Genomic DNA, 11,629 nt, shown 5'->3' on the forward strand with positions numbered 1-11,629 from the left:
CCCCAACAACAATCTGGGTCCTCATTTTACCCACCTCGGAAGGATGGAAGGCTGAGTCAACCCTGAGCCGGTGAGATTTGAACCGCTGAACTGCAGTCAGCTGAAGTAGCCTGCAGTGCTGCATTTAACCACTGCCCCACCTCGGCTCTTCCAAGGCTGATTTGGAACCCCCGTCAAAGATCGATGTGTATTATTTATATTATTTATTGCACAATCTCCCCACTTCATAACCCACCGAGTCCCGAACCTAGTGAGACGCCTCAGGCAGTGCCTCTTAACCCGGCGGCGCGCCATTGAGTCCTACGGCGAAAAAAAAAAACCAAGCCAGACACCCCTGCTTTAGAAGGACGGATCGGTCTGCCTGGCCGACCGCGATCCTTCCACCCCCAATGCAAAAATTCGGGACTCTCGGGAGAAGGAAGCACCCGAAAAGGCCTTTCCCATCGTTCCTTGATCTCCGCCTCGGAAGGCTCCGACCGCGGAAGCTTTCAGCTTCGCGAAAGCAGCACCCCTTGTTTGTGGGCGCGTGGGCGGGCTGTCTGGTCTCCCCCCCCCCCCACACACACTCCACCTCCGCGCGCACAGCTCATTCACAGATCTGGCAAGGCTACGTTCGCCCGAGCAGCTTTCCAATTGGCTCGACGCTTCGGGAGCCCGAAGGCAGGAAAATAAAAGGATCGCGGCCAGGGCGGCGCTGATTGGCGAAGCTCTTCTCACATCACAGGTCTTTGGGATCGCCCTACAGCTGTTGCTGGAACGTCAGGACCCGTGACGTTGCAACCCCCCCTCCTATTACTGTTCTTCCAATGGGGGGGGTTTGACCTCTCTCCCCCTCCTCTTTTTATCGGCCGTGATCTCCTTCATCTTGTCTTAGGAAGCGTGACGGACACCTTTGCATCTGTGCACGGCGCCTCGGCTACGTACCTCGGCTCTCTTGCCATGCCTTTCAAGTCCTGCGTAGCAACATTGAAAGAGGATTTGGATTTGCGCAGGTAGAATCCTTCGATTACCGCGCTTTAACTCTTTTAATACTCAGGCCGTTGAATGATTCCGTACTGGAGATTTGACATAGCGGAGAAAGAAAAGTGAGTTATCTGTATTTTATTCTCTCCCCAGACAACACCCCCCCCCGCATGTATTAGGAACTTTTTAAAAAAGTAAACTTAATGCTTGTAAAAAATAAATAAATAAATCCTTTAATAAAAGGTAACCGTTGCTATTAAGGTAGACAACTTTTGCCTAATGCTCTATATTCGGCGCCGTTTATTTGCATTGTGCGAACGCTTTTTAAAACTACGTAACCTACTTGAATACAGTCAGTTCTTCGCCTCGTTTGCTGTTGGGCGCGCAGCCCTGCCTACTAACTTGTTAAACCGGGGTGGGTTGGGGAAGGTTACCCTTCGGAGAATAAATGCAGAGGGGGCAACAAAGTGACCGAAGCGACTGTTTTTAAATTGGGGTTATTTCTTTCTCTATGAGAAGATGCGCCAGCGGTTTCGCCGGCCGACTTGGAAGATCGGTCCAGTAAATAGTACATGGCTCTTTCTACCGCCTGCAGCAACTCTTTTAAAAAGAAAACAAGTACTCGGAACATTTCGGCCAACTTTCCCTCCAATTGTTTTTTTTTTATGTTTAGCTCCATACCAGACATTTCTGTCGTCAGGATTACGATCTAATTATTCCCTGCGTCGCTAGAGGCCTGTCCTGAGACGCCTTTGCATACCACCCCACCCCCGTCCTTTTCTTGCCAGTTAACCATCGGGGAGGCCACCGGAATCTGATTTGGAGTTGGATGGCCGTGAATATCCGCATCTATCACAAATTAGAGACCTCGTGCATTCCTTGAGTTCTGTAGCCCAAGGTGTCCCTTGCTTCAGTTGTGGAGAGAAAGGGGGGGGGGGCAGGGGGAAGATAGATAGATAGATAGATAGATAGATAGATAGATAGATAGATAGATAGATAGATAGATAGATAAGAGAGAGAGAGAGAGAGAGAGAGAGAGAGAGAGAGGTGCCTATAGTGGTGCTGAGCAATCCCCCCCCCTTTCCCCATTCTTGTGTTACCTATTTATTTAGCTGATGTCGGTAGATGTGTGTTTTTTTCTCAAACGTTCCCGACAGTACAGCGCAAAGTAGCAAGTGCGCAACGACCGAGAGCTCAGTATCTTTTCCCCTTTCCTTCCCCCTCCCCCAGTCCCCTCTTTTTTCCCTAGGAACTGAGAATTTGGTTTCTACCTGAGAAAAACGCCCCAGCTTGTCTTTTAGCCTCTGATACTTTCCCTTACGTTACTTTGCTCAGCCGCTCTGAGTCAAGGCTTTATACCGCGAGGAGGGTGGGCGAAGACATTTGACAAGTAAATCAATAATTAAATTAACAGGAGGAGAGAAGGGGGGTGTTTGCACGGGAAGAGGCAGCCGTCCCTTTACCCAACCGCTAGCTAACGTTGCCTTTGCTGCTCCGGTCGGCCAATCCCAGATGCAGAGGCTAACTTTAGTAATTACCGCATAAATTCGGGTTCAGAAGGGCTTAGTATCATTCCTCCACCCCCGCGAGACAGGCTGTTCCGTTGTCCGCGCTATTGCAACGCTCGCTCTCCGCAGGAAGAGCCCAAGAACGTGCGCAGGCTTCGGCTGCTGGCTCTGAGGACCAGCCTTATTCGAGGGTCCCTGGTTGACGATTAAAGATCGGGGGGGGGGGCTCTTTAAGAGCTCCCACCGCCCCCACCCATCCTCGCCCCCCCCATCGCTGGCAGATTTTCCGACCAGCTGCTTCCAGGAAGTCCCAGCAGAATCCCCCCCTATTCGGACTTTCACCTTTCCTCCCCTTGCACTGGGGACAGCTTTTATGGGGGGGGACGACAGAGGGGGGCGGAGGAAGGAACTTTCGGAAAAGCTCTGCGAAAAGCAGCTGTTTAAGCAGAGAAAGGGGCGTGTCGGAAAGCGAGAGAAGAAGCCTTCATATGCAGATGAGAGGGGCGTGGGGATCGGAGAGTGATTCGGGCCCGGAAGAGCCAGGGGAAAAAAAAAAAGCCCATATAAAAAAGTACTTGGGAACGGTTTTCCGACCAGAACTAGCAAATAGCCTAGAGGCGGAAGAGCGATCGGGAGCAGCTCTCTGGAGAAGAGCGAACCGGGCTGGCTGGCTGGCGGACCCACCACGGGACATGACTCCATAAATAACTCCAAACCAGGCTGCTCCTCCACAATTGCGCGTAGGTGGACATTCGTCTCTCTACCTCTCTCTCTCTCCCTCTCTCTCTCTCTCCTCTCTTGCCAGCCCTTCAGTGCTTCTTCCACGCCGTCCCTTAGCGAGGCGGCTCGGTCACGTACACACACAGACACACACACACACACACTACTGCCAGGTGGTCGAGAGAAAGCCCGGGTGTGTATACCGGTGGATGAGATGGGTGGTGGTGGTGGCGATTAAAATATTTGTGTCCCTGGTCAAGTCCAACCTGGGGGCGGAGGCGGCGGTGGTCTTCGCTTCGTGTGCTTTGAAAACTCGAGGGAGCTCGATGAATAGGAGGGGGCGGAGAAAAGCGACTGCGATCCTCCAGGCTTGAGGATCGCAGCCTTTAATTCAGTTTGCTTTTGCATTTCTTTCACCCCTCCCTCCCTCCCTCCTATCCACCCTCCCACCCGCTAGGAGCGAAGGAAGAAGACGCCTCGAAAAGGAAAACAGTGCCTTTGTTCATTAGTTCTGCCTGTGTCGTTTGAACTCCCCTCCACACGCACATCGTCTCCGCACCATCCTATAAATTAAGCTGGACCATGGCAGACGACGAAAACGGTCTTAGCGGCGGTAGCAGCAGCAGCAGCAGCTCGAACGAGGTCCCTCCGGAGCCCTGCAGGGACAGTTGCGAGAACAGCCGCTGCAATGTGCTGACTTGGGAGCAAGTGCAGCGCTTGGATCGTATCCTGAGCGAAACCATCCCGATTCACGGCCGGGGCAATTTCCCCACTCTGGAAATGCAGCCGCGACAGATCGTGAAAGTGGTGAGGAGCCGCCTGGAGGAGCAAGGCATCGGCGTGCGCGATGTGAGGCTCAACGGCTCGGCGGCCAGCCACGTCTTGCACCAGGACAGCGGCCTGGGCTACAAGGACTTGGACCTCATCTTCTGCGCCGATTTGAAAGGCGAGGCGGAGTTCCAGAGAGTCAAAGACGTGGTCCTGGATTGCCTCTTGGATTTCTTGCCGGACGGGGTTAACAAGGAGAAGATCACGCCGCTCACCCTGAAGGTAAATTAAAGGGAATGCGCTCTCCCTCCCAGCAGGTGGCTGCTTTAGGCAGACGAGGTGCACGCCTAGAATAAGATACACATCAAGTCTGCATTGGGAAATGCCAGCTCTCTGAGGATTAGACACATCAATTCTCTCTCCCTCGCTCTCTCTCCCTTCTATGCTTATAGCCAGCACCATCTTTTAATTGGCTTCCTCCAACGATTACTTCTCCTTTGCTTTTGGAAGAGCAGGGAGAGCCTCCCGCTTTAATTATAGCCCTGATCTATAGCTGAATTAAACCAAACTATTTGAGCTTCTTTAGAGGCTCCTGTTTTTTTCCTGTGGGCTAAATTGTTTTAATTACAGTTATTTGTTTTCTTCCTTGAGTTGTGGCTGGGCCCGCTAGAGGGAAACAGTGCTCCTTCATTTCCCTGCCCTTCAGATGGAATAGAGAGGCTAAACCCATTCCCCCCAGGGCTGTAGAAACACCAGGCTAGGATTTAGTTAAGGATTTTGAGAGCCTAGTCTCTTATGATCATGATTTATCACTTGTTGCTTGCATGTACATTGTGAGCTTATACACTGGAGAGAAATTCCTTGTGTGTCCAATCACACTTGGCAATAAAGAATTCTGTTCTGTTCTATTCTTGAAAAATGTGCTCACTCACTGGCACTACATTAAGCTTAATTATTATTTTTTTAACACTCAAAAAGTCCACTGAAGCCAAATGGCCTTTTAACGGAAGTCTGGAATCGCCCAAAAACCTTTAAGTTATTACTCTGCAGGAATTATCTTGGTTTGGAGGGCAGCGTATAAGCTTAAAATTTTATTGAGAAATTTTCCAGTTTCTCCAAAAGGTAAAAAATATTTTTTTTAAAATATTTTGAAGATGGAAAAAAAACAAAAACCGAGAACTAGCATGTGATCCCCTTCATTTTTGCCATCATTAAATTGCAATTTTCCAAAGTAATTCTACTGCTGTTACTTTGTATGCATTTTTATATTACATCTTTGAAGGAGGAGACAAAATAAAACCCTTACACAGAACATCCCTTTTGTGCATTTATCATGGCATGAATCTCTCCAACCCCCCCACCTCCTACTGTCTTTAACCACGACCTGTCTGCAGAGCACATACTCAACCTGTCCACATTGTCTCTTGCTTATGCCTGAGCTCTGGGGATGACAGGGGTAAAGTTGGGATCAAATCCAAATGAAAGCTCTAAAGAGGAAGTGCTGCTACTGGTTTCCTGACCTTTTCTTCTCTTCTTCTTCTCCTTTTTTTGTTTTTGTTTTTTTTGTGGCGGGGGTTATTTGTTTCAAATTGCAGGAAGCCTACGTCCAGAAAATGGTGAAAGTCTGCAACGATTCCGACCGATGGAGCCTCATCTCCTTATCCAACAACAGTGGCAAAAACGTGGAGCTGAAATTCGTGGATTCTCTGAGGAGGCAGTTTGAGTTCAGCGTAGATTCTTTCCAGATCAAGCTGGACTCCCTCCTCCTTTTTTACGAATGTTCTGAGAATCCAATGACCGAACCTTTTCACCCGACTATAATTGGGGAGAGCGTCTATGGGGATTTCCAAGAAGCCTTTGACCACCTTTGTAACAAGACGATCGCAACTAGAAACCCAGAAGAGATCAGGGGAGGTGGCCTCCTTAAATACTGCAACCTCCTGGTCAGAGGCTTCAGGGCTGCCTCCGAATCTGAGATTAAGTCCCTCCAGAGATATATGTGCTCAAGGTTTTTTATTGATTTCTCAGACATTGGAGAACAGCAGCGCAAGCTGGAGTCCTACTTGCAGAACCACTTTGTGGGACTCGAGGACCGCAAGTACGACTATCTCATGACCCTTCATGGGGTGGTGAATGAGAGCACTGTGTGCCTGATGGGGCACGAGAGGCGACAGACGTTAAATCTTATCACCATGCTGGCCATCCGGGTGCTGGCTGAGCAAAATATCATCCCCAACGTGGCCAATGTCACTTGCTACTACCAGCCAGCCCCTTACGTAGCTGACGCTAACTTCAGCAATTACTATATTGCTCAGGTTCAGCCCATGTTCCCCTGCCAGCAGCACACTTATTCTACTTGGTTGCCCTGTAACTAAACGGTTTTGATAGACTTGGGGGGAACTAACCGGTTTTAAGAGACTTGTGGAAGCGAATAAAGGGGGACCGGTGGCTCTCCTCTTTTAAAAGTGGGAAGTGCAACATGGTTTGCTCTACCTTTTTTTTTTTTTGCTGGAGGAAAATGCTTCTGGTTCTTCTCTCTTGCGCTCTTAAGTGAGCACGATATTAGAAAAGAACCAAAAGCTATTCGATTCCACCCCAAAGTATGCAACCTGTCTTGAAGAGCAACTAGATCGCCTTGAGATAAACCTTAGGAGAAATGGTTGATGACAATATGGGTTGGCACTGCTTGCTCCCATAGCTATGGCAGAGCAGAAGTTGGGAAGCCCGCCTTGATTATTACTATTTTTTTTAAAATGGAATTTGAACATTGAAATGAAAAATGAACCTTAAGAAGAAGAAGGAAAACAAAACAAAAGCTAAATATGCTTTGAGGAATTAAAAGTTAGATGCAAAATATATTCAGATACATTGGAATAAGGTGTATTTTGGAATTATCTCCTTGGAGCATGCATTAATTATGCTTCCCAGCAAGTTGCCACAGAATGTATAGCTTGCTTGAGTAGAATGCTTTAAGAGAAATTGCTTGCTCAGAAAAGAGAAAAAAGAGATGGAGGCTGAAAGAAGGGTGGGGGTGGGAAGGATTATGGCAAATTTCATTATTTCCAGCTGTGTGCATGCTTCACATTTTTTTTTAAAAAAATGTGGAAAGCAAGAAAACCAGCTGCAGCAAGATTCATACGCTTTAGGACCAAAGATAAATTCTCCTAGTAAAGACGGGATATGTTAGATTATGAAATATAAATATATATATTTGTATACGCAAATTTTAAACAAAAGTGCCTGATGTCTTCAGAGAATTTGAAGTGAGGGAAAAAATATAGTTTTGTGGTTTAATCTTGCATTTTGTTTTTGTTTTTTATCAGGGACACAAGAAACTTTTAAAAAAATAAGCTTGTGAATAAATGGTGGAGGATGTTCCTATTTGTTTTCTTTGCAAATACCTATATAAAGGTTATATTGTTGGTGTTCTGCAATCTTTGGTACACAATGTATGTGTATGTTTATTGTTTTGTGTGTGTGTGTGTGTGTGTGTGTAACACGTTATATGTATATACATGTTTTTAACATGGTAGGGAAATGTAGCAAATGTTAAGGAATGTTTTAAATGAGCTATAGTATGCGTGTTCCAGTCTGCAAGAGGATATAATCATTGTGAGGCACTTTGCAGAGATTCCTGAAAAATCTAGATACACAAATTAGTCCTATATAAAATAGGAATCCAATAACAAAAATAATTAATTGGCCTATTTGTGAGTCACCTAATTGGACAAAACCTCTTAACTATTGTACCTTAATTTAATGCGGTTCATCTTAGAAACTCCTACATATTTCTGTGGTGGAATAAGACACCAACTGGAATGTGGCTCAAACAGGTGGCTCCCCTAATCCCCAGATACTGTTTTACTTGGTAATTTAAATACTTATGATTAATATCTCTTTTGAAAAGCAAGCAGAATGCACTGTGCATTCCACAACCACTATAACTTAGCAAATGTGAAATGAACCCTTTGTGTTGCACGTTTGCGTGCATGTATGTGTCTTTCCACACATACACACAACTATCAAACATCTTTGATTTGATTGCCACACTCTATTTTGCAGCTTAATATTGTGTCTTATTTAAAAGGAATCGTTTTTGCTTTCCCAAAGAATCAACTTACTGCGTGTTCTTCCATCCCTTTGTGTTGATTATCTTACAGAAGAGTCCTGTTTTCCTTTTCCTCCAGCCACTGGTTTTTAAAGGAAATGAAATCTAACTGTAACGTTCAAATACAGAGTTAAGAGATCTTTAAGTTAATTAATTGAGGAACTTATGTTTGGATTTGACATATGTTCTTACTTATCCTAACTTATGTTCGGATGCTTTATGAATTGTGCTAGAGCCTGGCTTGCCTGCTTTCCCCCATTTTTAATGATCTGACATTTCTAGTACTGATGGAGGAAGGCCATCAACACCTGTAGAATCAAATATTATTTAGATACATCCCTGTCGATGATAAAACAAGATGAAATATTTACAATGTAAGATTTAGTAAATTGCTAATCTGTCCTTGGCCCTTGTAAAGCGAATTGCAATCTTATTTCCTCTACCAGCTTTTAAATTATGAAAGATTTTCTCGTATCTACAATAATTTTTGTGTTAGTTGAATAGGATTCCCCCTGTGTTTACAGTACTCAAAAGTTTGTCCCCCCCCTCAGTGGATCCTGCGGGGAGACCATCTTTTGTTCTTGAAAGCACTATGCTTGCCTTTGCTCCTTCCGATGCCTGATAGGTGTGAACCTTATTTTTAAAACTTATTTCAATTAGTGCTTAGTTATAAACCAATGTTAAGCCAGTCTCAGTCTGGGTGGTGAATGAAAAGAGAGGTAAAAATTTGTATTTAGTTTAAAAAAAACCCACACACCCCAGACATTCCATTATTGTCCGTCTTTATTCCCGTGACCATCCAGAACAGAATAATGAATGAATCCAATCTAGGGTAGGAGTGAGGGAGACAGACAGGTCAGGGAAGCCTGCTGCAACTGTGTACAAGTTTGTTCCTGATGCAAACTGAGCTGAAGGCTGGGGAAATGGGATCAGCTGGTAATGTGGTTTTATCTTTTCCTTACTGCAGATAGTTTGCTGCAAAGAAATGAGTCACATCCACTCTAGCAAGGGGATCACTGGCAGGACCACAGCTATAAAATGCTGATAGTATATAGCATATTTTCCTTTGGAGTAGTTTCTCCATTTTAAAAAAAAATCCTTATTAGTCCAGACATTATAGGTCCTCCAACCCATACTCTGTACCACATTCCATAGTTAAGACTTTAGTTGCTTTTTACAGCAAATTGATGTGGTCAAATCCTGGCAATTATTTTTCCCCTCCTCTACTTCAAAGGCTCGGTAGTTTTCATTAGTCTACAGACACGTCCACACATTTATACTTGGGGGTGTGAGGAGTTGTAATTGGTATTGGGGGGGGGGTTAGTAGAAAGTGTCTGATGCTACTGACTGCTGGTCAAACAATCGAAAACCTATATTTTCAAACCCATTTACCGTAGTTTTTATGGGCACATATTTAGCTCTTTTTAGGGTTTGGCAATATCCACCTTCCTTTTTCAATTTTGATGTATTAATAGTTTGAGGAGAAAATGCTTCATAGCTGTACTGTACTATTTTTTCAGTAGTTTTTAAAAGTTGTTGCAGTGTTTTTAATACAAGACATCTCACGCATAGCTAAATTGATTGGGGTCCAGTGGATTATCTCTGAATAATTTGTTCTAGTTTGACAGTGGCTGGAAAGAGAAAAGAAGAACGTTAAGGTTTTGTATTCTATTCAATTTTAAAAGAATAATTTTAATAGTGAATATTTTGAAAATCTCATTGGCCCATATCTGTTGTGTGGATATCAAATGATTGGAAGTGTTATTTTCAAGTCCCAAGTTGTTCAGTGAAAATTGTACTGTATATAATCTGCAACATGCATACATGAAACAAATTATTTGAAAGGAAAGAAGCAAAAATTAAGAGACAATAAAAAATGCCAGCAGGATTATTGTTTTCATAACTCATTTTATTTAAAGGCTTTAAAACTTACTTGCTGCTAGGTATTGCACAAAGTTTCACGCACACCTTATAAATGCCTATTTTAAAATGCTTTATATGCAAGTTATATTATTGAAGGCTCTTATTCATTCAGAGAAAGCTTTAAATAGTTTGTGGAGTTTAAAATTATGTAAAGGGAAAGAGACAGAGAAGGAAATATATCTAATGACATATTCAGCACTTTTTTTCTCTTTTTTTCTTTTTGTTTTGTTTAATTTGTTTTCGAATGTCTTTCCAGTTTCCATTGCAATGGACAAAAATCCAAAGTCAATGTATACATTTTGCTGTTTGCTATGATTACAACTACTTAAACTTTGGAAAGCCTACGCATTCTACGATGCGCTGTACATGGCACTGCAAGCCCTTGAAGTCTATGGGAAGTATGGTCAATTTCATTCTCCCAAATTCTACAGAATTCTGAACTTGTAGTCTTCAGCAAAGCATCCAGCTGTTCCTTTGACTGCTCCTGCTATGGGGATTTGTTGACTCTGGGTTCGGTTGGAGGTTGAACCAAGTAAAGGCTGGGAAACAGACCCTTTTTAAGTAAGAAAAGCATTTGCTTCTGGGCTAGAGGAAACAGATTGTGAATTTTGTTTACAACATCCAATATTTGGAATATTTGTAAATAAAAATGTTATTTTTTCTATTTATCTGTGTCTGATCTTTCCAGTGTCAAAAACTATTCTGAAAGCCATTGTCCGTTGAGTTTTGCTGTTGAATTGTCCATAAAGGGTTTTTACTTTTATTGCATGGCCTTAAAAGAGTACTTTGGCTTACTGGAAAATGCCATTATAGATGCTATGCAGTATGGGAAAAAGCACTGGCTTTCTTCCAGCATGACGTTTGCAAGCTCTTTTTCAACTGAATTCTTCATGGAAACGGTTGGTAATGTATTTGCCAGCTTTCTCCAATCCAGTGACCCCCCAGGTGTGTTTCACTTGCAATATCCCGACTAGTTGAGAATTAGTGTTGTGGAATCAACCTATCATGAGGGAACCAAGGGGGAGAACTGGGTTAGTTAGTCTATGTAAACATGCCTTTCATTCAAATTACAATCTCAAATCATGATGAGAGCAAAACTTATCCATTTTCCTGTCACCTGATACTGGGGTAAAAGGGATGATCTAAAATGGGTGTCATACTGTGGCGGTCCATGAGTTGGATGTGTCACACATAGGCCACGCCCACCCCAGCTCCGTGAATGGGAAAAACTTCGTGAAATGTCACGTGATGTCAACGTGACACCCGTAATCTAAAGTAAGGTTTCCCTTCTTAACCAAATGCCTCTTCTACTCCAAAACTAAACCACAGGTGCCCATTTACAGAGGATAAAATATTTTATTGAGAAGCATCTTAACACATAAGCGTCATGGAACAGTTGCATTGCAAGTAGCCACTTCAATGTTAAGTATTCTAAAGAAAAATAAGTTATACAATTTTCTTTTCCCAGAACTACAGAGACTGGAACGCATTCATGTGCTAACAGCTGCACTGATTTTAAACGCTACATTTAAGTTTCTAACAAAGCAAATAAAAATGCATAAAAGTTTCAAGAGCACACTTGAATTTCAAGAACGGACTTGAAAAAAATATTTTTACTAAAAAAAAAGTGAAAATTAAT

At 43.6% G+C, this 11,629-nt stretch overlaps 1 protein-coding gene across 2 annotated transcripts; it reads left to right on the forward strand.

Moving 5' to 3' along the window:
* The first annotated feature begins 720 nt into the window (after window positions 1-720).
* On the forward strand, window positions 721-10,654 carry TENT5A (terminal nucleotidyltransferase 5A). 2 transcript variants are annotated; one of them, XM_014060142.2, is made up of 3 exons: window positions 721-1,085; window positions 3,649-4,241; window positions 5,555-10,654. In XM_014060142.2, exons 2-3 carry the CDS (start codon window positions 3,774-3,776, stop codon window positions 6,332-6,334), a joined length of 1,248 nt encoding a protein of 415 aa, XP_013915617.2. In that variant the 5' UTR covers window positions 721-1,085; window positions 3,649-3,773; the 3' UTR covers window positions 6,335-10,654. The 2 variants fall into 2 exon arrangements, with proteins under 2 accessions (XP_013915617.2, XP_013915618.2); XM_014060143.2 differs by lacking the exon at window positions 721-1,085 and adding an exon at window positions 2,883-3,211.
* The last annotated feature ends 975 nt before the right edge of the window (window positions 10,655-11,629 follow it).

This window comes from Thamnophis sirtalis, unplaced genomic scaffold (genome assembly GCF_051295495.1).
Source record: "Thamnophis sirtalis isolate CommonGarterSnake01/CBP01778 unplaced genomic scaffold, rThaSir2_p1.2 scaffold_6, whole genome shotgun sequence".
NCBI classification, from domain to species: Eukaryota; Metazoa; Chordata; class Lepidosauria; order Squamata; family Natricidae; genus Thamnophis; species Thamnophis sirtalis.